Raw genomic sequence first — 26,621 nt, 5'->3', positions numbered from 1 at the left:
ATTTGTCCAGCTACAGTAGTTGGGGGAAGGGTGCTTACCTGGAAGGCCTAGCGGGGTTGGATAGGGGCTCAGAGGACAGGGACACACCCGTGACTCACTTATGTCCAGCCATTCAAGGAACAGGACTCTGGGGATGGGATTCCCTCCCCCCTGTTTGTCTTCCTTGGATGATTCAAACGCCACCCAGATGTGAGTCAGCCAAGAGCAGCCTGGGCCACCTGCCGGGTTCAGGGCCTGGGGAAATATCCAGATATATGGTCCTGGGGTGGGCAAGGGGAGGCTCAGTTAGGAGCCTGGCTTCCTGCTTCCGACGGTTGCAGCCACATCCCCCATTCCACGTGAGTGCCCTCTGGGGGTGGGCTCGTGAGGTCAGGCTTGGTGGGCCAGGTAAGCACCTCCTGTGTGAGCAGAGGACTTCTTGAGAGTTTGCTCATCTGTGAAGTAGGTGGCGGTCGTGCCTGCAGAGAGTTCATGCTTGAGTAGCACCTGGCACGTGTGCCTGGATACCTAGGAAACAGGAGCCAGGCTGGGTCACACTGGGTAGTGGGGTGCGTGGGATTGGATCAGCACTTGGTCAAAGCTAGCAGTCTGCTTTGGACCTCTTCAATGGCCCGCTCTCCTCTTGGGTTCTAAGAACAAGAGGGAATGGCCCACCGTTGTCAGTTGAGAAGAGCGTCCATAGGCCCTCGCCTGCGTGGTGGGGAGGCCACCTACATGGCCTGACTGGGTGCAGAAGGCTGGGGCAGAGAGGCTATGTGCCTGTGTCTGCAAAATGGGGAAGCTGGCACCTGCCCGCTTTTGGGGTTTTGATCCAGCTCGGGGTTGTGGGGCTGATGAATGGCAGGATTCAAACTCAGGTGCATGTGACTCCGGAATCCTACTCCTAACCCTGACGCTTCCCCACTAAGCCTGAGTGGTTTGGCTGACCCCCTACCCCTTTTCCGATGTGGAGTTTCTGAAGCCCCCAGGGGGCTGTCCATTCTGTACTTCCATGGGTCACTTGCTGATGCCAGCCTTTGCTCCTGGGCCAGCAGCAGGACTCCTATTGGCAGGGGAGCAGAGAAGAGGTCTCGGGGCGGCCGGGGGCCCCCTCCCTCCACCCGCCCGCCCCCGCCCCCGCCCAGCACTCCGGTGTCAGCACAGAGTGACTGGCTTCTAGGAACTGGCTGCCGCCTCACCCTGTCACTGGCAGTGTCAGAGCCACAGCAAGCTGCTTCCCTGCACGCGGCCCTGAATTCCTGGCAGGAGCCCGATGCCGCTGGGCTGCCACGTTGGCCACGTTGCTGGGATGGGAGCTCGAGCGCCTCACAGCCCCTGGATGGACGCCTTGGCTGCTCCCTGGGGTGGGCCCCTCCCCGGGCGGCTGTGCTCTCTTCTCTTCGGGGAAGCGCAGGCAGATGTTGTGGATTTAAATTGTTTCCTTATTAGACTCTCGCCTCTCCCGGCCTGGGCTGGGTTTCATCAGCCGGGAACCTGGGTTGCATCACTGCGACCGACCGCTCGTTCTTCCAGGAACCCAGCCAAGGGCTGGAGATGATGGAGTGGGTGTGGCTGAGGAGGAGCAGGCTGGGCACCGTGGCAGCACCCCCTTCCCCGGGGCTGCTGGACCAGCTGGGAGGGACTTAGGGGGTGCGGCCTCGCTCTGCTTACCTGTCATTGTAGGGGCTAGATGGGAAGAATCCAGGGGCCAGCGTTCTCAGGAACCCAGGAGCACAGCTGGGGCTGAGGGGTCCCTAGGGTCCCACTCAGTCCTTGCGGATGTGCCCTCTCTTAGGTGGGGGCCCAGCTCCTGCATCGGAATCACAGGAGGGCGTGTTCCAAAAGTTCGGCCCGAGGCCTGCAGCAGTGGTTCTTCACGGGGTGACTTTGTCCCTGGGGAGACAGCTGGCGATGTCTGAAGACAGTTTTGGTGGTCCCAGCTGACGTTGTACTCCCGGCAGGGTGCTGCTGAATATCCGACGATGCACAGGAGACCCCCCCCCGCCCCCGCCCCCACAACCCAGAATTTCCATCTCGGGATGGCAGTGGTGCTGAGGTCCAGACACCCTGAAGTCTGTAGCTCTGGCAGGGCCTGGGAATCTGCGTGACGAGCCAAGGAGTTTGCGGTGTTCACTCAAGTCCGAGAAGCCCTGTCCTACGGGGCCTTGCCTGTGGCCACGACTGAGCCACTCCCTGCCAGACTGGGGTTCCGTGCTGGCGGGCGGCGGTGGTCACGAGCCGGAGGTGCAGACGAGGGCAGGCGGCTGGGAGGGCGAGGTGCTGAGGCTGGGCGTGGGGTCACACCGGAGGCTGTTCCATGGGCCGCCCCACTGATACCCCGGGTTCCCTTCTCCCGACTCTCTGCTCCTCTGGTGAGTGCTGGCCGTGCCGCATCCTTGCTCCAGCTCCAGGGGGAGGCACCGGAGGGCCTAACCGGTTCCCATCTGCAAGGACCCTGGGGGCCATGGACAGCCTGTGGCCAGGAGGTGGCTCCCACCGCACCTGAGTGACGGGGACGCCGGGGCTGCTAAGGCTCTGGGATCTTGCTGCGCTTCCTGGGTCGTGATGCTGGTCTGGGCCGGGTGCCGGGGACGCGGCAGTGAGCCGACTTTGGGGAACCGTGGAGCCTGGCCTCTGAGGTGTCTCCTGCTGGGAGTCCCGAACTTCTCTGAGGGGCCGAGGATGGGGGCTCACTTCAACCTGGCCCGCCACTCCTCACAGCCTTCAAGTGGCTGGGGCCCGGGAAGAAGCACTTCCCGCCTCCCAGGTCCACTTCCTGCTTTTGAGGGGAACGGACACGGGGAAGAAGTGAATCTGTGCCGTGATGTCGGGCCGCCTCAGACTAGCATCCCACCCTGTTGTTCTGTGAGTTGGGACCTATCCTGCCCTTCTCTGGACCTCAGTTTCTTCATCTGTAAATTGGCAGTGATAATGGCACACGCCTCATGGGATTGTGGTAAAATTCGGTTGGTCATGTGTATGAAACGCTCTCCTGTAGGGGCGCCCGGGTGGCTCAATCGGTTGAGCGTCCGACTTCAGCTCATGATCTCACAGTTCGTGGTTCAAGCCCCGCGTCGGGCTCTGTGCCGACAGCTCAGAACCCGGAGCCTGCTTCAGATTCTGGGTCTCCCTCTCTCTGCCCCTCCCCTGCTCATGGTCTGTCTCTGTCTCAAAAATAAATAAAAACATTTTTTTTTTAATTTTTTTTTTCAACGTTTATTTATTTTTGGGACAGAGAGAGACAGAGCATGAACGGGGGAGGGGCAGAGAGAGAGGGAGACACAGAATCGGAAACAGGCTCCAGGCTCTGAGCCATCAGCCCAGAGCCTGACGCGGGGCTCGAACTCACGGACCGCGAGATCGTGACCTGGCTGAAGTCGGACGCTTAACCGACTGCGCCACCCAGGCGCCCCTAAAAACATTTTTAAAAAATTAAAAACAAAAAGAAACACTCTTCCTGTACAACAAGCTCAGTGAACAGGATCTGATTTTACTATTGATTAAATTAAAGATGAGCCTGGAGGGGTGCGGGGGAACGTGGTCTAGAGTGAGGGTCGCACTCTGCTCAGCTCTGTCCTGGGCTCTGGGGAGATAGTGGTGACAGATGAAATGCCATCATCATCTGCGTGAGGCCCCAGTGGTGGCCAGCTGCCTTGGTCTCTGACACACGGCAAGGCAGATACTAGGAAGACGCAGCCACCCGCACCGTGTTGACAGAATTCTCTGTGTTCCCCGTCCAGCTGATCAGGAGGAAGGAGCTGGACACGGCACCGCGGAGCCACCCTGTGACAGCCTCAGGCGGTGGGCAGTGTCACCCTTCTGCAGATGAAGAAGCCCGGGCTCCCTGAGACAGACCTCCTGGGGTCACCCACCAACCTGATCCCGCCCCTTCCTGGCCTTGTCCTATCTCTTCCTGGAAGCCACCCCTTTCCCTCTGGGTCTTCCTGGGCCGTTCCCATGACCTAGGACATCTCATCTAATCTTCACCTGGCCAACCTCACCTTGAGGTCCCAGCTCTGGTGTCACTGCCCCAGACCGGGTCAGGCCCCCATCTGCACTCTCGGAGGCTGGTGGCAGTTATCGGTCACTTGTGTAGTGTCTGTCTCCCCCACTCAACTGGGGACTCCCTCAGGAGGACTGCTCCCGTAGTGTCCCCACACCCACCCGGGGCCTCGTGCCAGGCCAGCACCCACAGTAAGTCTTTGTGGATACGTAATAGAGGCCCTGGGATTTGGGGCCAGGGGGGCTCCAAGGGAGTTCTGCTGGCCCGATGACAGCAGCCTGGTGTGGTGCTCTGTCCTATTTCAGGACAACCCAGAAATAACAGAATTCTGCCACTGGGATGGCCACAGTGGGCTGCGGTGGGTGGAGGGCTCACCCTGCCTCCTGGGATTTGGACGTCTAATTGTATATCTTAAAGCTAAAAACAAAACTCCCCTGAAAACCCAGTCTCTGTAATTACCTATCCCTGGCAGCGTGGCTCTGGGGACTCATGCCTGAAACCCTAGGCTTGGGGGGTGAGGGGCGCCTGGTCCTGAAGGAGGGCGAGTGTGGGCCCAGACCTTGAATCAGGGAGATGAGTTTGCTTTTGACCACCCCTTCTGATCTCACGCCCTTTTCGCATTTCTCGGTTTACATTTCGATTATAGAAATGATTCTTGGACAGAAATGAAGAAAACGGTCTTGGTCCCTCATCCCACCCCAGCCAGACCTGCTATGAGCTCTCTCCTTCCTTCGGCCTGTCCCCTCATGGCAGCACACAGATGAATGAGAATGAGCCCCTTGCCCGGAAGCCCGGAGTCCAGGCTTCTGGATGGTCTCCTCTCTGGGCTTCATCGTCTTTTTAGTTCCATTTTCCCACCTATCCTGAGCCACGTCAGCAGGACAAGCAGAGGGGACGCACAGTCCTGTATGGTTTTTATTTTCTTTTAAGTTTATTTATTTATTTTGGGGGGGGAGGGGTGGAGAGAGACCATCCCAAGCAGACCCCGCACTGTCAGCATAGAGTCCGATGCGGCGCTTGCAACCTTGAGATCACGACCTGAGCGGAAATCAAGAGTTGGCGCCCCAGTCCTGTTTTCTTTTTTTTTAAATTTTTTTTCCAACGTTTTTATTTATTTTTGGGACAGAGAGAGACAGAGCATGAACGGGGGAGGGGCAGAGAGAGAGGGAGACACAGAATCGGAAACAGGCTCCAGGCTCCGAGCCATCAGCCCAGAGCCTGACGCGGGGCTTGAACTCACGGACCGCGAGATCGTGACCTGGCTGAAGTCGGACGCTTAACCGACTGCGCCACCCAGGCGCCCCCCAGTCCTGTTTTCTTAACGAACATCTTATTTATGACTTTTCTCCCTAGATGTTCGTTGGTTTTAATTCTTTCACACTCCCCATCTTTCCGAGACAGGCGCTCACTGTGCCTCCTGTCACTGCCCATGTACGCGGAGGCCAAGGGTGCCTAGCCAGGCCCGGTCCCTGTCCCCGGGGCCCACAGTCCATCGAGGTCATAGCAGTGTCACGTGGCACTCACCTGTCAGGGTCCTAGCCACCCATCAGGGGTCTCGCGTGGGGCCTCTGCTATTGCCGGGGCTCGTTCGCCACGGTGGCTTTGTGGCCTCAGACGTCACTGCAATGCTGAGAACTCCCAGACGAGTTCATTTCCCCCTAGTTGTGCTTTTAAAAAAAAGCCACCTTGATAGTTCCAGTTCGGAAAGAAAAGGACACAGTTGCCCTTCCCCTCATGTCGTCTCTTTGTCCTTCCCTACCCACCTGTGCACACGTGGACGTCCATGATCGACGGCACCTCTCCACGGCTTGGAAGCTTGGGGCCGTGACCCCCTCTCCGGTTTCGCCCCCACCGGCCCCCTTGCTTATTCTGCTCCAGCCACACTGGCCTCCTTGGCTTGGTTAAACATGTCAAGGGGCACCTGGGTGGCTCCAACGCTTGATTTCGGCTCAGGTCACGAGCTCACGGTTCGTGAGTTCGAGCCCCACATCGGGCTCTGCGCTGACAGTACAGAGCCTGCTTGGGATTCTCTCTCCCTCTCTCTCTTTCTCTGCCCCTCCCCTGCTCGTGCTCTCTCCCTCTCTCTCTCTCTCTCTCTCAAAATAAATAAATAAGCGTTTTTAAAAAGTCTCTTAAACATGTCAGGCACGCCCTCACCTCAGGGTCTCTGCACTTAAGCTCTTCCTCCTGCCTGGACGGCTTGTCCCCAGTGCCTGGGTCACTCTCAGCTCCTTCAGCTCTTTGCTCAGATGTCACCTTCCCCGGTCACCTTTCTCTCACGCTCTCTCTGCCTGGGCACTGCCTGCTTCCCCACCTGGTCCCCTTTTTCCTCCACAGCACTTAGGCCACCATCTGATATGTGTCTCCCCATTTTGTCGGTCTCCTACTACCCACTGCCAGACTGTAAGTCCCTGGAGGGCAGGAATTTCTGTTTCGTTCGATGTTCGTATCCCCAGGGCCTTCAGCCCTACCTGGCAGCTACCAAGTGCTTAATAAAAGGTTTATGAGTGAATCAAGTCCCTGAGACTTCCACAAGCCCGGCCAGCTCCCCCCTGGGGCTCGTGGCAACTGACTTGCTTGACATCCTCATGCCTGCCTTTTTTACGAACAGCCCTCCCCTGCCCCTGAGCCTGTGTTCATCTCCCTCCATCATCCCTCTCCTGAACCTGTGACTCCCTTCCACCCGACTAGGGGTGCCCGAGTCCCTCTCTCCAGAGGTGGCCGTAGGGCTGAGTCCTGGCTGGGCCATCTCTGGCTCTGTGACATGGGCTCTGGACACAGACGTGCTCCTCACAGCTCTGCGACTATGGGTGGGTGACTCAACCTTTCTGAGCCTCACTCAGCCAGGAGTGGCCATGACAGCACGCAACTTTCAGTGTCGAAGGGCTCTAGGTAGCACATGGCAGGCCCTCGGGAAATGGCCGCTGCTGGGTGTTTATTTTACCCTCCCTGTGCCCTCCTGGGGTGGGCCAGGGCGGAGGTGTGAGCCTCTCCCGTGGGAGTGGTGGCATTTAATAGTGTGTATTTAGAGCCCTGTGGAAACAAGGGGGTGGCCCAGCACTGATTCCGGTGAGCCCTGTCCTGGCCCATCTTCCTGCGGAGGGAGAGGAAGGCGCCTGTTACCTGAGCCTGGGAGGGCACCACGTGGCTTTCTCTGGTTCGGCCTGGCAGGCCCACAGGAACCCGGAGAGGGCCTCAGGCTTCCTGGCCACTTGTTCCCAGGGCAGACTCACAAAGGGGCAGGGAGAGAGCCTACAATGCGATATCGGCTTTTGTTCCCAGACACTAATCCTAATTCCTCGGGGTGTTTCAACATGCCCGACACTGTGAGCGTTCTCCTCAGGTCTCCAGCAGCTGCTTCCAACGCCTGGGCTGAGTTGAGTGGAGGGGGGGCGAGTGGAGATCTGAGGGTCCACGTGGAAGCCACGGCCGGCCCCCAGCTTCCCATTTCAGGCTGGGGCCTCTGGCTGCTTTCCACCCTTCCACCCACCTACTCCAGGGTTGCTCTCTGCCTGTGCCTAAAGCCGTCGTGGCAAGACAGAGGCACCGTCAGAATAAGATTCAGAGACCTCACCCGGGCCCTTGAGGCCCCTCATGACACCTAACCCCCTGCTCCCTCACCGACCACACCCCCTCTGTTTTCTCCATTTTTCTCTCTTTATCCGACCTACCGTGTTTTTTTGGTTTTTCACCTGTTTAAAGCACACATTTCAGTGGCTTTTAGTCTCTTGACAGTGTTGTGCAGCCATCAGCACAGTCAATTTTAGAACATTTTCATCACCCCCAAACGGAAACGTCATACCCATTGGCAGTCCCTCGCTATTTTCTCCCGAATCCCCTAGCCCCTGGCAATCACCAACCAGTCTTTCTATCTCTTAGCGATTTGCCCATTCTGGACGTCTCATGTAAGTGGGATCACACAACATGCGGTTTTTTGTGACTGGCTTCTTTCATTTAGCATATCACAAGGTTGAGCCACGGGGTAACAGGTGTTAAGTGCTTAATTTCTTCTGATCGCTGAGCAATAATTCCACTGAATGGATAGACCACGTTTTATGGATTCATTCACCGGTTGATGGATATTTGGGTAGCTTTCGCTTTTGAGCTGTTACGAATATCGCATGAATTACATTCATGCACAATCTGTTTTTTGTGGACATGTGTTTCATTTCTGTTGGATATACACCTAGGAGTAGCATTGCTGAGTCATAAGGTAACTCTGAGTTGAATGTTTTGAGGACCTGCCAGATTGTTTTCCAAAGGGGGTGCACCGGTTTACATTCCCACCAGCTGTGTAGGAGGGTTCCAGTGCCTCCACCCCCTCGCCATCACTTGTTATTATCGGTCTTGATTATAGCCTTCCCAGTGCGTATGAAGTGGTAACTCGTTATAGTTTTGATTTGTGTGTCCCTGATGGCGAATGATGTTGAGCAGCTGCTCATGTGCTTGTTGGCCATTTGCGTATCTTCTTTGGAGAAATGTGTGTTCGGATCATCTGCCCATTTTTAAATTGGGTTGTTTTTCACTGTTAAGTTGTAAGTGCCCTTTACATATTGGTTGGCGACAATTCCCTTGTGATGTATCTGGTCTGCAGATAGTTTCCTTCATCTGTGGGTTGCCTTCTCACTATTGATTTATTTTTAATTTTTTTTAATGTTTATTTTTGAGAGAGGGAGAGAGAGCAGGGGAGGGGCAGAGAGAGGCGGAGAGACAGAATCCAAAGCAGGCTTCAGGCTCTGAGCTGTCAGCACGGAGCCCAATGCAGGGCTCGAACTCATGAACTGTGAGATCATGACCTGAGCCAAAGTTGGACGCTTAACTGATAGCCACCCAAACACCCCTAATATTTGTTTATTTTTGACAGAGAGAGAGAGTGCGCGCGTGAGTGCACGCGCGCAAGTGGGGGCAGGGCAGAGAGAGAGGGAGACAGAATCCAAAGCAAGGCTCCAGGCTCTAAGCTGTCAGCACAGAGCCCGACACAGGGCTTGAACCCGTGAACCACAAGATCATGACCTGAGCTGAAGTCAGATGCTTAACTGACTGAGCCACTGTCTCACTTTCTTCATGGTGCCCTTTGAGTCACAAAAAAGGCTAATTTTGATGAAATCCAGTATTTCTTTTTTTTATGTCTACACATTTTTTTAAACGTGTCTTCAATATTGAGAAAGCTGTTTCTTTTTTTAATTTTTATTTATTTATTTTTTTTTTGAGAGAGAGAGTGTGTGTCAGCAAGGGAGGGGCAGAGAGATAGGGAGACACAGAATCTGAAGCAGGCTGCAGGTTCTGAGCTGTCAGCACAGAGCCTGACAGGGGGCTTGAACTCACGAACCACGAGATCATGCCCTGAGCTGAAGTCGGATGCTCAACCGACTGAGCTACCCAGGTGCCCCTGAAATCCAGCATTTCTATCTTTTGTTGCCTGTTCTTTTGGTGTCCTATCTGAGAAACCCTTGCCTAATTCCAGATCACAAAGATTTATCCTATGTTTTTTTGAAGAATTTCATAATTTGGGCATTTAAAAAAAAGTTTTTATTTATTTATTTTGAGAGAGAGAGAGCGGGTACACAAGCTGGGGAGGGGCAGAGAGAGGGAGAGAGAATCCCAGGCAGGCTCCACACTGTCAGTACCGAGCACGATGCAGGGCTCAAACTCACAAACGATGAAATCATGACCTGAGCCCGTCAGTCAGATGCTTAACCACCTGGAACCACCCAGGCGGTTAAGGGTTTGAGCTCTTAAATTTAGGTCTTTGATTCATATTGAGTTAGTTACTGTATGTGGTGTGAGACACGAGTCCTACATCATTCACTCGCACAGGAATATCTCATTGTCCCGGCAACTTTTGTTAAAGACTGCCCTCTTCCCCTACTGGCAGGGACCCTTGCTGAAAACCAATTGGCCATAAACGTGAAGGTTTATTTCTGAGCTCTTAATTCCATTCCGATGATCTATGTGTCCATCCTTAGGCCAGAACCATCTTTTCTTGATTATGGTGGCTTTGTAGAAGTTTTGCAGCCAAAGACGTTGAATCCTTTGATTATGCTCTGTTCTACTTTTTCTAGATGCTTTGACTATCCTGGTTCCTTAAATTTCGAAGGTTTAGGGCCAATGCGTCAAATTTCTACAAAGAAGCCAGCTGAGATTGTGTTAAATTTTTAGATCGATTTGCTAGTATTGTCACACCAAGATTAGATCTTTTGAAACATGACTGTAGGATGTGTTTCCATTTATTTAGATCTTCTTGAATTTCTTTCAATAATGTTTGGTAGTTTTCAGAGAATGTATTTTGTACTTCTTTCGTTAAATTTGATTCTATTTATTGTGTTCTTTTTGGCTTTTCTGTAAATGGAATTATTTCCTTCATTTCATTGTGGATGTTCACTAGTATATAGAAATAATGGATTTTTGTTTACTGATCTTGTATCCTGAAACCTTGCTAAACTCTTGTATTCTGATAGTTTTTAGTGGATTCTTTGTGATTTTCTATATACAAGCTCAAATTATCTGCCAATAAAGGTAATTCTAGTTCTTTCCACCCACTACTATTTCTTTTTCTAGTTTGCTTGACCTCGTTTTTGTCCCACCACAATGTAAGCTGGTCACTGCGGTGGTCCCAGTGTGTAGGACAGGGACTGGCACATATTTGAATGAGTGGGTGGGACCAGCATGGTTGCGGCAGGGGCTGCTCCCCAGCCCAGGGCCCCTGCTCCCCCTGTGGCACCTGCTTCTTGAAGGTCCCTGCCACGTCTGCTGGGGGTTGGGCACTCTTCTCCCTCCCCCTCGTCTCTAGCCCTAACCTTTTCTGTTTGTGCCAGTCCTGGGGCTGCAGGGAGTCGCTGGAGCTCCCCTTCCTAACAAGGTCAGAGCACGTTGGGGACAGTCCCTCTGGACCCCCAGTGTCGTCATCACGCAAGACACGTCTCACGGACCTCCCCAGGCTGGGGCCTTTGAGGGACCTACTGATGCCTCCTGGTGCCCACATGTCAGCGGGTGGCGTGCCTGTTTTGCCCATGAGGGTGGAGAGGTCGAGCTCTCGCTGAGTCACTCAGTGATCTGAGGGCCGTGAGCCCAGGTCTGCCTGACCCAAGTCCTGTTGTCCCTCGTCACGGCCCCGACAGGATGTAGGAGAAGCCTTGTAGAGTCCGGAGGGGGCTCCTCAGAGAGGCTTGGCGCAGGGGTTTTCATAGCCAAGGAAACCAAAGTATATTTGTTCCTCACTCATGCTGTTTCCTCTGCCTGGAACTGTCTCCCCCACTGGCTACTCCCCTCTCTTCGTTCCTGCCTGAGCTTGAATGTCACCCCCCTGCAAGTCAGTCATCTACCCTGACTCACCCTTCCCTCCACCCCCTCCTGGTGACACTGAGTCATCACCGGGGTAACTGTCACTGTCGGTCTGTGAATAAAGTCCGCCACAGGCTCAGTGCCTGACTCATACTTGTCAGTCAGAGACACTGGTGGGGTCTCAGGTACATCGCAGGGCACTGCTGGCCCCAGAACCCTGGTGGGTTCCACCTGCCAGGCCTTCCCCGGCTCTGGGGCCTGTGAACCAAGGTGATGGCCAAATGCTTTGACTGCAGTCAGACAGTCCTGGGTTCAAATCCTGCACTGTCAGTCACTGGGGATGTGATCTGGGTCAAATCCTGCACTGTCAGTCACTGGGGATGTGATCTGGGGCACTCTCTTGGGGTCCCAGTGCCCTCAGCGGTAGAAGGGGGTGGCATAGAGCCTACTGTCTGAGGTCGTGCGAGAAGCAAACACGCCCCCGTTCCGATGATGCTCTGCTTGCGCTGACCCTCCAACCTCAGGCCCCAGTCTGACAATTAACCTGTGATCCTCAGGTCCCCCGGGGTGTAGGGCGGTCACTTCCTCATCTGTCCACGTGGCTGTTCCTGTTAGATGGGATGATGAAGCAGGAGATAATGTCTCTCATGCCGTCCCTTCCCTTCCGTGGCCACCCCTTCCTGAGCACGGGCTCTGCCAGGCAGGCTGCGGGGGGGCGGGGAGCTGTGCAGGGATGCAGACTCACCAGTGCCACCCCAGGTGCTGCCGGGTAGCTGGGAGAGGCTGGGGGAGCTCCTGGCATTGCTCTGGCTCCCAGGGCACGAAGCATTTCCCTATTAAGGGTGTGTTGCGGTTTTCGGTGTGGTGATACTTCCCAGGTGCAGCAGGAGTGCGGGCCGGAAGGCCAGACCCCCAGTTAGTGTCAGGGAAGCCGAGGACCCCAAGGTGGTGTCTCAGGCCGGTATGGTGAGAGTGACGCATGCAGCCCCTGGGGCCTACTGCTCAAGGTCAAGTCCCTGTTCTGCTGTGCCTGCGGTGGGCCTCGGGCCAGCATGCTAGCCGCCTGAGCTCCGGCGTCTGTGAATGTGGGATTGGGCTAAGGGTAGTAGCCGTCCCAGACAGCTGCTGGAAGGGCGGGCGTGATCGTGGGTCTCTGACCCTGGGAGCAGCCCCACTAAAGTGCCGTGAGAGCTGCCCAGCACGTGTGAAGTGCGATCCGAGCGCTAGACATGGCTATTATTACTATCGTTGTTGTTAGTGGCAAAGAAATGGTCTCCGAAGGCCAACTGTTTCCTGTTTGGGCGACACTGGGCAGCTTACCTCGCTTTTCGTCTGCTGGGGAAGACTGTTGTGAGGGTCGGCCGAACAGAATGGTCAGGGGCCAGTGGGAGGTAATGGCAGAGGAAGGAGCCACAGGACAAGGGGAGGGGGCAGTGCTGGGAGCAGGGACAAGGAGTAGCTGCTTCCAGCCTGACCTCACCCCTACCTTGTGTTTTTTCACTTTTTATCACTTACTATTTTTGTTTTTGCAACACACAAGCATGTTCTTGTTAGGAAAACACAGTCACTCTCTGATACAAAGCAAAAAGCCAGAGCTCCCCTCCTCCCTCTGCTCCCTAAAGGCCAGCCCTGTCCCTGATACCTGTGCTGACCTGCCTGCTTGTGCTCACCTGTCTGTCTGCCCTGCAGGGAGGAGGTGCGGGAAAACTGCGTGCGGTGGCGGAAGAGGTTCACCTTCGTGTGTAAGATGAGCGCCAACCCGGCCACCGGCCTGCTGGACCCCTGCATCTTCCGTGTGTCGGTGCGCAAGGTGAGGCTGGGCTCCGGGCTGGGGCGGGGGGCTGGGGGCCCCAGGCCAAGGCGGTGGGTGTGAGGCCGCTGGTCCAGTGGCTTTAGGCCCATCCCCTGACCTGTCCCCTTGAGAGAGCATGGAATGAGTCGCTCTGTCCCTTGGCTTGTCTTCCCCCCCAGCAGGCAGATTTGGTGCGGGGTGGGAGGCACCTGGGGAGATGCCCGAGATCACTTGGATTCCCCAGTTACACTGCTGCTTGTGTCTCTGTCTCTCTGTGCAGGAGCTGAAAGGCGGGAAGGCTTATTCCAAGGTGAGTGGGGCTGTGAAGGGATAGTGGGGTGGAACAGGCATGAGAGAAGCTCCCAGAAGAACCTCCAGTCCCTTCTCTGCCCCAAACAGGAGACACTCAGCTCTGCATGAGATGTATTGTTTTTTGGAAATGTCTTTATAGATTGTCTTTGCACTTAATATAAAGGTCCCATGTGCTTGTCACAACACAAATGGCACAGAAGTTCGGAGTGAAAAGGGAAGTTTCCACCCCCTTCCCCTGTAGGCTTCCTCCCCAGATCCCATCCTTGGGTTCGTTAAGGTCTCTCCAGACCGTTTAAGGAAAAGAAAGTTAGGAAATACACAGAGCAGCGAATAAAACCTATGCGCGTGTGGGTCAGAGGAGTAGAGAATGAGCTCCCCGTACGTGTACCTAGGTGCACGCAGACAGTGGGATCTTTAAATACACAAAAGGGACTTGTTCTAAACAGATTCGACGGCGTGGTTTCCGCTTGCTGGTACACCGTGGGCATGTTTTCACATCCTCACAAATTCCTTTTGCCGTCTAACAGAGGCAGCATCCCCTTGTACGGCTGGGTGCTGGGTACTCCGCCAGCCCCCGCTGTCGCACGTCTGTGTTGTTGCCATTTGCATGGCACCCCCTGGGAAAAGTGAGAAAAGGTGGCTCCGGAAGGGTCACCTCTGGCTTTGAATAAGCCTGCTCTGCCCTCGACCCCCTTCGTGGTGGGGACTCACAGCCCACCCTCTGTGGCCCCTGGGAGGCGGCCTGGTAGCAGGGGATGGGCTCAGTCCGGAGGGGAAATGCCTTTGCCTCACCTCGCCCTGCGTGGAAGGCGTGTCCCTTCCCACTGACCAGAGCTCAGGAAGCTCAGCATTCTGGGCTGTGCACTCTGCCCTGGGCAGGGTGGCTAGAACTGGGCTGTGGAAGGTGTCACCAGAGTGGAAATTTCTCCTGCCACTAATTCACATGGGCAGGGACAGCTGCCCAGAAGGAACTACTGGCAGGCGCTTAGCAGGTGCCTGGCGCGTGTCAGACCTGCAGGCCCTTCCCCTCTGTCCTGTAGTCAAACGCCCTCGCCAGGCCCTGCTCCCGTTCTCCAGGGAAGGAAGCCGGGGCCCAGAGGGGCGGCTGGACTTGGTGCTGGGAGGGCCTGGTCTTGGGCCTGGCTCTGCGGGTTAGGCGGTGTGGGGCCCTGGGGAAGTCACTTACCAGAACCTTAGTTTCCTTCTCTGCCAAATGGGGGTCCCTGTGACTTGATGGCAGGGCTAGGATGTGAACCCCCTAAACCTCTAATTCTAGCATGTGTGCCCCTAAACTCTGCCGTGGAGACTTGCATGCAGGAGGTGGTCAGTAAATGCCACTTGTTGCTTTGGTTGCCCCCCAAGTCCCTAATCCCAGCACCCCCTGCCTTAACTCAGTTTCCTGCCCACAGGTCTGGAGACCTGGCTTCTATCGAAGGCTTTCTTAACTCCTACACTTTGTTCTCAAACGTTCTCCCACCTCCCTCTGTGTCTCTGGTGCCTCTCTCTGCGTCCCAGAACAGCCAGGTGTTCCCACCAGCCCCCCACTCCAACCTCCATGAGGGACTCCTGCCCTCCCACCTCCCCCCCCGCCCCCCCCCCCCCCCCCCGCCATACCAAGTTCCCACGGGCCTTTCCTCCCCCCTGCGTGCTGGCCTGGCGGCTCCCACAGCACAGCCTTGTTTCCCAGGGAACAATGCCTCTGTGTCACAGACAACAATGTCCTTTCATCTCAGGCGCTGCCCTAGTGCACGCTGGGACGTGGCACAAAGGGCGCTTTGTGCGGCTCAGGGATGTGAGCCCCAGACCAGCCTCTGTCCTTGGGTGCCATTATGCAACACTCAGTCTGGGCTGTGGGGCGGGCCCGGGGGATCTGCCTGCCCCCCCCCAACCTTGACAAGTTAACCCTTGTGCTGCCCGCTGTGCGCCCACACCCCCTGCAGCTTCCCACACTCTCCTCTGTCCCTCCCAGCTGGGCTTCGCCGACTTGAACCTGGCCGAATTCGCAGGCTCAGGCTCCACAGTGCGCTGCTGCCTGCTGGAGGGATATGACACGAAGAACACCCGTCAGGACAACTCCATCCTCAAGGTACCAGGGTCCCCCACCACCTCTTCTGCCCCTTTTACTAAAGGAGCCCGGCAGACCTGCCCCCATCCTCTGGGGGGTTGTGAAAAATACGGATTCCTAGCCTAGACACTAGGAAGATGTGGTCCCAGGGTCAGGAAACCACCTTCAGAAGCCTGGCTCTGCCACTGGCCTCAGTTTCCCCATCTTTAATTGGGGGGCCGGTGGGGGGGGGCCCCCAGCAGTCTCGTTAAGGGTTTGATGAGCACTTTTGGTGAGATGCGCATCCCCAGGTGTTTGCCACCTCGCATCTCATGACACCTGACAACAGCCCCATCGGGCGTGGTGTGTGGTTTGGTCCCAGTTTCGCGTAGGAGGGGGTCAGGGCACAGAGGTCAGATCATTTGCCTGGGGTCACAGGCAGAACTGATGCTTGGCCCCCAGCTGTTTGACTCCACGGTCCAGCTCCCGACCATTGCCCCATGTGACACCAGACTGCCTGAGCTCGCAGTGGAGGGTCAGTGTGGAAGAACCTGCCATCCCTTGAGCCGGGCAGACCGAGGGATTTCCTCCGAGAGCCCAGCCACAGGCAGGTTTCCGGCGGCCGGGGCAGCTCCCTCCCTCCAGGCAGCTGGCTCTCTGGCCTCTCAGGACAGAGCTATCTGGGCATCTGCCACGGCCAGCACACCTCTCTTCCTCGTCCCCACACCCTTCCACCCGATTGAGAAAACAGTCTTGCCCTAACCACACCTCTGCGAGCTGACCCAGCGGGAGCGTGTTGTGCTTAAAGCAGAGCCAGGCAGAGGTGGTGGCCTGGGGTGCTGCAGCCCCTAGGCCCTTTGCAGAGACAACCAGAAGTACCCAAAAAGGTCCAGGCTAGTTGTGATGGGAGCCGGGACCTTTCAGTCTCACCCCACTGGCCCTGTGCACCCTTAGGCAAACCAGGGGGCCTAAGGGGGGGGGGTTGCAGGTGGCTGCAAAGCCAGCTGCCTCATGTCCTGTCTGCACGGCTTTGGGCCCTTACTTCCCTTGAGTCTGTGTCTGGGTCCTGCTTCCCTCTCCTACAGCCTGGGGCCATCACCTACTTTGTAGGCACTATCACAGCCAGATGAAATAATTCATTAAAAAAAAAAAAAGAAAAACAGTCTCAGGGGGTGCCTGGCTGGCTCAGTCTTAGAGCATGTGACACTTGATCTCTGGGTCATGAATTCGAGCCCCACATTGGGTGTAGAGCTTACTTAAAACAACAAAAAAGTCTCAGCCCAATTATCTCCATTTTTGTCAGTGTTGGCACTGGCTTATGAGTACCCATTTCTTTTTTTTTTTAATTTTTTTTTAATTTTTTTTTAATGTTTTATTTATTTTTGAGAGAGAGACAGAGTACGAGCGGGGGAGAGGCAGAGAGAGCAGGAGACGGAATCCACAAAGCAGGCTCCAGGCTCTGAGCTGTCAGCACAGAGCCTGACGCAGGGCTTGAACTCATAAACTGTGAGATCATGACCCGAGCCAAAGTCGGATGCTTAACCGACTGAGCCACCCAGGCGCCCCTGAGTACCCATTTCTTACCCCATCTCCCTCTTCCCGTCGCTCTATCTCAGCCCAGACTTGGGGACCCAGCCTTGCCTTGTTTGGTCCATTCATCTCTGCCCAGGTCCCTGATGTCCAACTTCTGATGGCTTCTTGCTTTCCTTTACTCAACACGCTTTCACCAAGCCCCCGCCCTCCGTGTTGGGCTCTGTGGGCACCCCATCTCCCACTCCCACCCACCATGTTGTGCCTGGTGAACCCCCTCCCTACCAGGTGGGCTTCGTGAGCCTCCCTCATGCCTGCCTGCCTGCCTGCCTGCCGTGTGGAGCTCGCATACCCTTGCCCACGCTAAGGCCATGAGCAGGCCCTGAGGCTGGAGAGGGACTGTAGCCCCCTCCTCGTCACAGTGTTAAAGTCACAGTAGCTAACTTTTTCTGCTTGCCCTCACCGTGTGCCTGGCGCCAAAGCATGCCAAGCCTCATCTCCCCGAGTCCTCTCCACTGTCTCAGGAGACGGGTGTCAGGAGCGCTTCTGTCCTCCACCCACGGAAACGGGCTCGGTGCGGTTCGGTGGCTTCGCCGGGGCCAGCGAGGGGCAGAGACGGGATCAGAGGCCAGCCCATCTGAAGCCAGAGCAGGTGGACCGCAGGGAGGCCCCTGGGCCGGGGGGTGGCCGTGGTGTGGCTGATCTCTCCCTCTGTGCAGGTCACCATCGGAATGCTCCTGCTCTCCGGAGACCCCTGCTTTAAGACGTGAGCGTGGGCACAGGCTGTGGGGGGCCACACAGGGACTCTTCCCACCTCGGGGCTCTTGGGCTCCCCTGTCTTTGTCTGACCCCGACCATGGGGCACCCCAGTCACAGCCATCTTTCCTCCCCAGGCCGCCGTCCACCGCCAAGTCCATCTCCGTCCCGGGCCAGGACTCCTCCCTGCAGCTGACGCGCAAGGGCGGTGGGACCGGCAGCGGCGGCGGTGGCACCAACTCCCTGACGGGATCCCGGCCCCCCAAGGCGAGGCCCACCATCCTCAGCTCAGGTGCCACTCTCCACCTGCCCTGCTCCTCCCTGTGGCCCAAGGCTCAGCTCAGTCTCCCAGGTCCCAAGGGGGACGCTTGCTGAGAAGACAGAGGTGTTGGGATGGCGTTTACACCGGTCCATGCTTCCAGTGGGCCGAAGTCTCAGCCCCTCCTGCATGCCGGGCGCTTTGCTGGGCCCCAGGATCGCAGCAGTGTCCTGACCTCGAGGCCCCGTCTTTCAGGAGAGACAGAAGTCAGTCCGGCGGTAAATAAGTCCATGTCACCTTCAGGTGTGACAAGAGCTGTGACGGGCACTGGAAGCATCTGCCTGGGAACAATCATGGAAGCCTCCCTGAAGAGGTGGCATTTGAGCCGAATCCGAGGTGTGGGGTGCGGGGCAATGTTCCTGGCAGAGGGACGTGCCGTGAGCGCTTCTCTCCCGCTTGCTGCCTGACCAGGACTGGCCATTTTGCCTCTCCAGTCTCAGCATCCTCCCCTGACTAATGGGATCAGCCATAGTAACCACATCCTGGGTTGCTTTGGAGATTAGCCTTGCCTGGCACACAGTAGGTACTCTATATATTTCCCAGCACTGGCTTTCTATTAAATTACCGTTGTTACTAACGTCATAAAAAGTGCAGATGCCTGAATCCCCAGAGGAGACAGCCTGGCCATTAGGATAAGGAAGGGCTACGGGAGAGGAGGCTCCAGCCTCCCCTGCCACCCCGTGTCTAGTGCTGTGCATGGTGCAGCGGGGCCCCTGAGTACCAGCCTTGTACAAGGACCCCGTCCCTGGGGGTGAGCCCGGAGCTGGGAGGCAGACTAAGCCGATTAGTGAGCAGGGCAGCACCTGCCGCCCTCATTTGCACCATGAGAGCAATGAGAGAGGGTGCTGGGCCTCCAGCAGCTCAGCGGATGTTTGCTGAGTGATTCTACCCCCAGGGCGGCTGGGAGCAGAGAGGGCCCTGACCTCAAGGGCCAGCTTTCTTCCGCTCCCATTTTTCCTGTAGACTCAGTCAGGTAAGGCCTAGAACTGAAAGCCCGCCTCGGGCTGGAAACTGCTCACAAGATTAAGGGCTTCCCTGCGCCATCGCTCTCTCCAGCTTCTGGACCAGGCCACCCCAGTGTAGACGGTGCCTGTTGTACCAAGTAGAAGAGGTGCCTCTCCCAGGCAGGGCGGGGATTTGAGCCCCCACGCGCCTCTTAACTGGTTTTCTACCCATCTCCTCCTGCAACCCCCACCCCATCTGCAGAGCACCTGTTTTGAGAAGCCCCGTGGCTTTGGGTGGGGACACAGGCAGGACTGGGGTCCAGCCTGTGGCCTGGGGTGCTGTTCTCTGAGGAGGAGATGGACGAGATGAGTCCTTCCTTCCTGTGACCAGAACTGGTGGGCAGGCACTCGTGGAGCCCTGAGTGGATCCCGCCTGGGCCCCTTGTGCCTCCTGCTGGCGAGTGCCGGCAAGTTTGTTTCCGAAGTTGGGCTTATGGGTGGCTTGTGACAGGACTGTCAGCCACTCCCCATTCCCCTTATTCCTTCCACTCTGGCTCTGCTGACCTAGGCTCATTAAAGCCTCGGGGCCTTTGCTTCTGCTGTTCCTCTGTGTGGAAGGTTCTTTCCCTGATGCTTTATGTGGCTCGTTCCCTCCCATGCCTCCTGAAGGCCTCCCATTAAGGCCCTCTCCTCAGAGGAGCCTTCCTTGATCCCAGACTGGGTCAGACCCCCGTACACACTGCTCCCTGTTCTGTAACACGCACCTCAGTTGTGGTTAATTGTGGGTCATTATTCAACATTCTCTTCCCACTGGCCTTGTGACACCATCTCCCGTCTATGGCCCCCGGTAGAGAACCCTGTGCAGAGGAGGTCCCCACGGATGTTTGTGGAATGGACAGACCTGGGCTCCAGCGGTGAACTGTGGTGGCGGTAGAACTCAGCTTTTCAGTCTGTTAGATGGGAAACATTCAGTGCGCCCCCCACCCCCCACCCTGACCCAGTGAGAGGACGTGTGTGAATGGCAGGGGCCAGCACCGCTGGTAAGCCTGTCTCCCCGCCTTCCAGGGGTGCCAGAGGAGGCCGAACAGAACCTGTCCAGCCCCGAGGAGGTGTTCCACTCCGGTCACTCCCGCAACTCCAGCTACGCCAGCCAGCAGTCCAAGATCTCCGGTGAGTGCCCGCCTGGCTCCGTGCCCCTGGCCCTCCACCTCCCTGGCCGGCCCCTGTAACGAGCCTCCCCAAATGCCCACCAGGCTACAGCACAGAACACTCGCGCTCCTCCAGCCTCTCGGACTTGACGCACCGCCGCAACACGTCGACGAGCAGCAGCGCCTCGGGCGGCCTCAGCATGACTGTGGAGGGCCCCGAGGGCGGGGAGCGGGAGCACCGGCCCCCCGAGAAGCCGCCGCGGCCGCCTCGGCCCCCGCATCTGTCTGACCGTTCATTTCGGTGAGCACAGCGCTCCTGGAGAACAGACCCGTCTCAGGGGCACCCTGAACCTCTGCTTCTTTACCTGTGACACGGGGACAGCAGGGTCCCCCACCCCAGAGGGTTGGATGGTGATGATTCAGCCAGTGGACGTGCATGCAAGGCATGGCCTGGGCCTGGCATGCACGTGCCGTTGTGTGTGCCTTGGTGTACCTAGGTCCCTGGTCTACACGCCGTGCAGCCTCTCGGAGGCTACGAGGTTAGGTAACCTCTCAGAGCCTCCGGGTCGGCATCCATAAAACCAGGTCATGGCACCTGCCCTGCGGGCCGAGGTGGGGGCTGAAGGAACACAGTTGGGAATACATCCTCACGTGCACTCAGAGCAGCCTCAGTGCTGCAGGTGCTCTGGTGTCCTCCTTGTGCCTGTCACTGGCCGGACTGCTGTGACTCTGGCCTGCTTTGCCCCACCCCAGGCGGAAGAAGGACTCCGTGGAGAGTCACCCGACCTGGGTGGATGACACTCGGATCGACGCAGATGACATCGTGGAGAAGATCATGCAAAGCCAAGACTTTACGGACGGCAGCAACACTGAGGGTGAGCTGCCCACACGGGGAGGACCGGGGGACGATGCCAGCTGTTCCGGGGGTCCCCTGGCTGCCCCTGCCCCACTCAGCCTCCATCCTCCCCTGTGTCCCCACAGACAGCAACCTCCGGCTGTTTGTGAGCCGTGATGGCTCTACCACGCTGAGTGGCATCCAGCTGGCCAACAGGTAAGGGTGACAGTTTGGGGATGGGTCACTAGGGTGGCCATGGGGAACAGGGGTGAGAGCAGGGTCTCAGCAGACACTGACCTGGCTTTGAATGCCAGTTCTTACCACCACGTTGTGACCTTGGACCAGTCACTTCTCTGAACCTCAGTTTCCTTATCCGTCAAATGCTGTGGACCATACCGTCTCCACCTAGAAACCTGGGACAACATGCAGGGGTTGGTTCTGAGGGTTGCAAGGATCGCCTTGGAAAGTGCCTAGCACAGGGCTTGGCACACAGCAGGGGCTTTATCCGTCTCTATTTTGCCCTCTGCTTTTCCCTTCCTTCCGGATCTGGAACCCCTAAAAATGATGCTGCTGACTCATTTTATTTATTGAACAAATATTTATTGAGCACCAGCTATGCACCAAGCACTGAGCTAGGTCGTGGGGATGCAACAGTGAGCAGCACAGATCTGTGCCTGCCTAATGTTTACATATGAGGGGGTGGTAGGACCAAACTTGGGCTTCAGGTCTGCAGTTTATAGAGGGCCTTCTTGTGATCATTTATTTATTTGTAGCATGTTTACTGGCTCACTGAATGAATGAGCAGAGGAGCTTCCCATGTGCAGGGTCGTCCTGAGGCCTTTCCCCCCTGTTCCTGTGGGCCGGATGGGAAAGTGCACATCTAACATCTAGGTTCCGGGGTGTGGGGGGGACGTGGCTGAGCTGCCCAGGCGCCCGGCACCTTCCCTCTGGTGCTGCTATGCTGACACCTGCTGGCTGAGGCTTGAAATTGCAGCTGCCTTTCCTGGTGGCTTCCTGGGCTGTCCCGGGTAAGGTGGGCAAGAGGAAAACAGGATGCCTCCTTGGAGGTTTGTAAACACCACCCCCTAACCCCCTGTGACAGTGAGGATACGGGGGATGGGAGAAACCAATTTAATCAGGAGCAAGGTCTTAAAAGAGCTGCACCCCAAGCCCTGAATGTCCATGACCCTGTGGCTGGGTGGGCCTGGCTTCCGCGGGGGAAAAAAAAAAGCCAACCAGGCTCCCTGACCTTCTGCTGTCTTCTTGGTAAGCCTCATGATCCCTCTGCACCTCAGTGCCTTCATCTGTCAAGTGGGGTGGAGTGAAGTCTTTCCCTGCCAGGGCTGCTATGAGGGTGGGTGCAGCACACCCCTGAGTGTAAGCCACGTGCTCAGGAAGGGCTCAGGCGCGGCCCGTAGCAGCTCTGAGATTCCACAGACTCCGATACTTACCATCTGTGTTGCCCTAGGCAGGTGACTCAACTTCCCTGAGCTTCGGTTTACCCCTCTGTGAAACAGGGCCAGTTAGTTACAGTGCCAACTCGTGGGGTGCTTACAAGGGCCTGCCCCGGAAGAGCGTCTAGGAGAATAAGCTGACCTGTTTCTCCCCTCCCCTCCCCTGCAGGGTCTCCTCTGGGGTCTATGAGCCTGTCGTAATCGAAAGCCATTGAGGAGCGGGCATCCAGCCTGGAGAAGGGCCCTGCCTTCGTGGGCATCCAGGCCCGCAGCATTCCACGAGGGACCTTCCGCTTCGGATCACCTTCCGCGCCACATCTCATCTGTGCCTCCTCCGTGCACTCCAGCCCCGCTCCTGCCCCAAAGCATCATTCCACTGTCCTCCCATCCATGCCGGGACCCTCCTGGCCTGCCAGGCCCCGGGCACCACTGTGAATATTCTCCTCTGAACCACTAGGGGGGCAGGCCATGCAGGCCCACGAAGCAGGTGGACAAGACCAAGATGGCCGGGACTGCCCCGCTGGAGACCAGTTGGGCCCCTCAGTGGGGACATGCAGCGGCATCTCCGCGCGGGGATGCCTGTGGCTGAAGGGCCTCTTGCCCCGTGTCCCTGCTCACCCCAGGAGCATTGGCTCAGCCATGCCCTGGCAGGGCCTCGCTCCACCACCCCCTTGCCCTTGGGAGGGCCGGTCCACCCCCAGAATCCCGCCACCATGGCTCCCTGACTGCTTAGTGCTTCAGCTGTCCCTTCCCTGTGTCCTGGGGGACCCGCTGGCGGCCTTCTCCTGGGAACCAAGACCACCCACGCTCCACATGGAAACCCCCTCCCCCAACGAATGTTCTCCTGCTGCCCCGGCAGCCTGCACTTTGCACATGCTCGTCTCCAGCACAGCCCCCCTGGCCCTTGCCTGCCTTTCCCTTGAGCCCTTCGCAAGGATTCCCTGGCACTGCCTGCTGTGCAGCCAGCGCCTGCCTCTAGCGGTCCGGCTGGAACGTGGCACCGCCTCTCCCCCTGTTTAGCTCCAGCTCAGGCCTGAGCCCATGTCGAGAAAGGTCTGAGCATCGATGGTGGCTCACCTCTGCTCGGGGCTGGATCCCGAGCAGCTGGTTTCCTGTAGGAAGCCAGGGAAGGTGCCTCCCAAACCCTTAGAGGTTGAGAGTCGGGCTGGGCTGGGCTTGGCAAGCAAAGCCCCCTCTCCCTCCCCGCAGGGTCAGCTAGCCCAGGCTGGGGCCGATGCTGAGAGGCAGGTGGGCTGTGACCGGACTGGCCCGGAGCTGGCTTCCTGGCCAGAAAAGCCTCAGCCCTCCTCTGGAAGCATCCCTCTCTCTGGGCGAAGGCGAGGTGGGGAGCAGTCTGGCCCTGCCCCCACCCCTCGCTAAAGCCTCTGCTGTCTGCACCCCACCCGTCCCGTCTTCCTTACTTGCTTGAAAATGGGTTCTGACTGCCAGCCAGTCCCCGGACAGACTTCCCTGCCACCCTGAAATTTCACTTATTTTGTGTGAACCCAGCAGGCTGGTGTTTACGTACTCCTATACCTTTTTTCTTTTTAACATTTCATTTCCTCTTTTCTTTTTCTTTCTTTCTCTTTCCTTTTTTTTTTTTTTTTTTTTTTTTTTTGAGTTCACAGTTTGGTATTTTCTCCTCCCCCCGGTGAGGGGAGGTGGTTCTGTTCTCTGCCCTACCTGCTGGCTGGGTCCCAGCAGGACTAGGGATCTAGATGGGGGGAGGGGGGGCAGGATACTGGTTCTCTCCCTGGTGGGGTGCAGGTGCCGGTGGGGTGTCCTCCCCAGGCTGGGAGGGCCCCTTGCCCTTATGCTCCAGCCGGCAAGAATTGGGGCCTTTGTCTTGGAACCTCCTGGCCTTGGGAGGAGAGCATTTCTAGGATTCGTTGTCATTGTTTTTAATCCCCTAACTCTTAGAAACCGAATGTGAGGAGGCTCTTGCTAAGACAGGACAGAGTACTTGCTGTGGCTGGAGAGGGCTCTGGTTAGCCCTGCGGGTCCCTTCCTGCCCCGCAGGCACCTGGCGCTTTACAAGGAAGCTGGCTGTGCAGTCTCCAGGTGAAGTGACCCCCAGAAAACGGGAGAGCCCTCTCCTTCCCTTCTGTGTCTGCGTGACCTCTGCCCAATGGGGAAGCGCATTCAGGGTGTATTTGGGGTCTGGCTCAAAGTTCCGGGCTTCAGGCATAAAACAGCCAGTTCTGGTCCTGTTGGGACTCCCCCAAACCCCAGCCCCACCCAAGTCGAGGTTTGGGCTTGACAGACACCCCAGAAGCAGACAGAGCCTGCCACATTCTTCCATGCCAGTCTCTGGGCCAGGGTAATTGGACTGAGAATTCGGCCACATCCAAATTAACACTAGCTGGAGCCAGAGGCCTGGAGCCTTTTCTTCAATCTCTGGTCTTCTCAAGCTCGGTGAATTCCCACCAGGCACCCACAGCTCCTGGACGTAAAATGCTATATAGAGAGAAAGACTATATTAAAGATATTTTTGGAAAGGAATCAGTCTATGCAATGCCAGTTTGGAATCTTCGTGAAAGACAGTTTAACGTTTTTACTAGGAGAGTTAAAGAAAATAAAAGTCTACAATATTTTTAGGTTACTTTTTTTGTGGTCACCCCAAACTGACCACATGGTGTGGTCTGCTGGGATGGAGATCTTCTGTGTTCTCCTCTCTCTTAGAGGGTTGAGCTGGGAAATGGGGGGGGGGGGGGTTGGGAGGGGGTATCTTTTTTTTTCTTTTGGTCTTTTTTTTTTTTTTTTTTAATCCCCTCCTTTCTAACAGAATGTTGCCACCACCACTGCCCCTTATTCAGAAGGCTGTGTTTGTATCTCTGTCTCCCGGCTTCTGTTGTAGAAAATCACATCGTAAGGGGAAATCAGCCTAGTGTCAGTGTCTTGGTTGGGGGAAAAAAAATTAAATGTCGCAATTTTTGTTTGTTATGGCATGTTGGGTTTTGTTTGTTTCACCACGTGGTCAGCATCAGAAGAAAGCCAGATGTGCAGGTGGACATCCGGGAAGGGGGGACGGGGGGAAGGTGTAGGTGGCCTGGGTTCTCCCTGTCCTGGCTGCCATCAAAATTATTACCACCTTTATTACTCCAGATTCCTGGGGAGGAAACTGAGGCCCCGGAAGGCAGTTTCTTGCCAGTCTCACACCTGCTAAGTGGCAGCTCTGATCTCAGGGCACAAGTTCTAACCACTGGACTTCCCCAGCAGTCAGCCTGAGGGACAAATAACTGTCTGTGCCTCAGTTTCCTCAGCTGTAAACGGGCTGGCGGATGAAAATGGGTGTACAGCCTGACACGGGAGGTACTGAGTTTGTTCCCAACTCCTCTCGAGCCCCGGGCCACAACTGTCTCCAGGCCCGGGCCCCTCACTTCCTGTCCCCCACACTCAAGTTACACAGGAGCCAGCAGCTTGGCCAAGCTCTGAGAAGGGCAAGGCACCCTGGCCTTTAGTTAGCTCAGAAGTGGCAGGAAGCCTCTGCGGCCGTGGACAGGCCAGAAGGGACCAGACCACCAGGCCTCCTCCCCGCTGCAGCATGACCTCGTCTGCACCCCTTCTCTGGGCTGACACCCACTCTTGGCCCCTTTAAACCCTGGAGGCTGATTTTGAGTCTCTTCCTCTGTTCTGCACGGCACACCTGGGGAGGGGAGAGTCGGCCCCTGGCTGAGGTCAAAGTCTGTCCTGAGATGGAGAGGGAAGTCCCTGGGCTGTAGGCCAAGAAGAGTTGCTCCTATCATCTTCGAAGAGTGCAGCCCCCACAGGGACCGGCTCAGGTGACCCAAGGAGTCACGCCGCCAGCAGGAGCAAATCATGCCAGGTTCAGACACATCTCTGCAAGTCTGTCTGCCCATCCTCCCGCCCCTCGTTCTGGGCACTAGGGATACAGCAGTGACCACAGACCCCATCCCCAGGGAGCCCACAGGCCAGTTCAACAAGTACATGAGCGAACGAAAACTCAGTGACAAGCGTTAGCTCGGAGACACACAGGGGAGCTGTGGAGCACAGGGGAGGGAACCCTGCCCGGCTGTCCAGGGGCTTCCCTAGGACGTGTGGCATCCCACTGAGACCCGATGGGTGAGGAGCAGGTAGCCAGCCCCTCGAGCTGTGGCAAGACAGTGTTCCAGACTGGGGAAGGACCTGCGTGGGGGCTCAGTCCAAGACCTGTCTGTGCTGCTGCCCGGGCTGCAGGGACACGCAGAGCCCAACAGGCAAATG

General features: G+C 56.8%; 1 protein-coding gene across 2 annotated transcripts in view; it reads left to right on the top strand.

The window, feature by feature from the left end:
* FAM102A (family with sequence similarity 102 member A) overlaps window positions 1-25,345 on the top strand; it is a 35,660-nt gene extending 10,315 nt beyond the window's left edge. The window contains exons 2-11 of one of the 2 annotated variants that reach the window (XM_003995912.6): window positions 12,953-13,073; window positions 13,336-13,365; window positions 15,337-15,453; window positions 17,661-17,707; window positions 17,835-17,989; window positions 20,026-20,130; window positions 20,214-20,409; window positions 20,862-20,983; window positions 21,090-21,159; window positions 22,567-25,345. In XM_003995912.6, the coding sequence (XP_003995961.1) occupies window positions 12,953-13,073; window positions 13,336-13,365; window positions 15,337-15,453; window positions 17,661-17,707; window positions 17,835-17,989; window positions 20,026-20,130; window positions 20,214-20,409; window positions 20,862-20,983; window positions 21,090-21,159; window positions 22,567-22,612 (1,009 nt within the window). In that variant the 3' untranslated portion in view covers window positions 22,613-25,345. Of the gene's footprint in view, window positions 1-12,952; window positions 13,074-13,335; window positions 13,366-15,336; window positions 15,454-15,908; window positions 16,019-17,660; window positions 17,708-17,834; window positions 17,990-20,025; window positions 20,131-20,213; window positions 20,410-20,861; window positions 20,984-21,089; window positions 21,160-22,566 lie in introns of those variants that run through there. The other variant, XM_045042533.1, reaches the window with a different exon arrangement.
* Window positions 25,346-26,621: the final 1,276 nt, after the last annotated feature.

This window comes from Felis catus, chromosome D4 (genome assembly GCF_018350175.1).
Source record: "Felis catus isolate Fca126 chromosome D4, F.catus_Fca126_mat1.0, whole genome shotgun sequence".
Lineage (NCBI taxonomy): Eukaryota > Metazoa > Chordata > Mammalia > Carnivora > Felidae > Felis > Felis catus.
The sequence above is the reverse complement of the archived record's forward strand: the minus strand, read 5'-3'. Positions and strand labels throughout refer to the sequence as shown.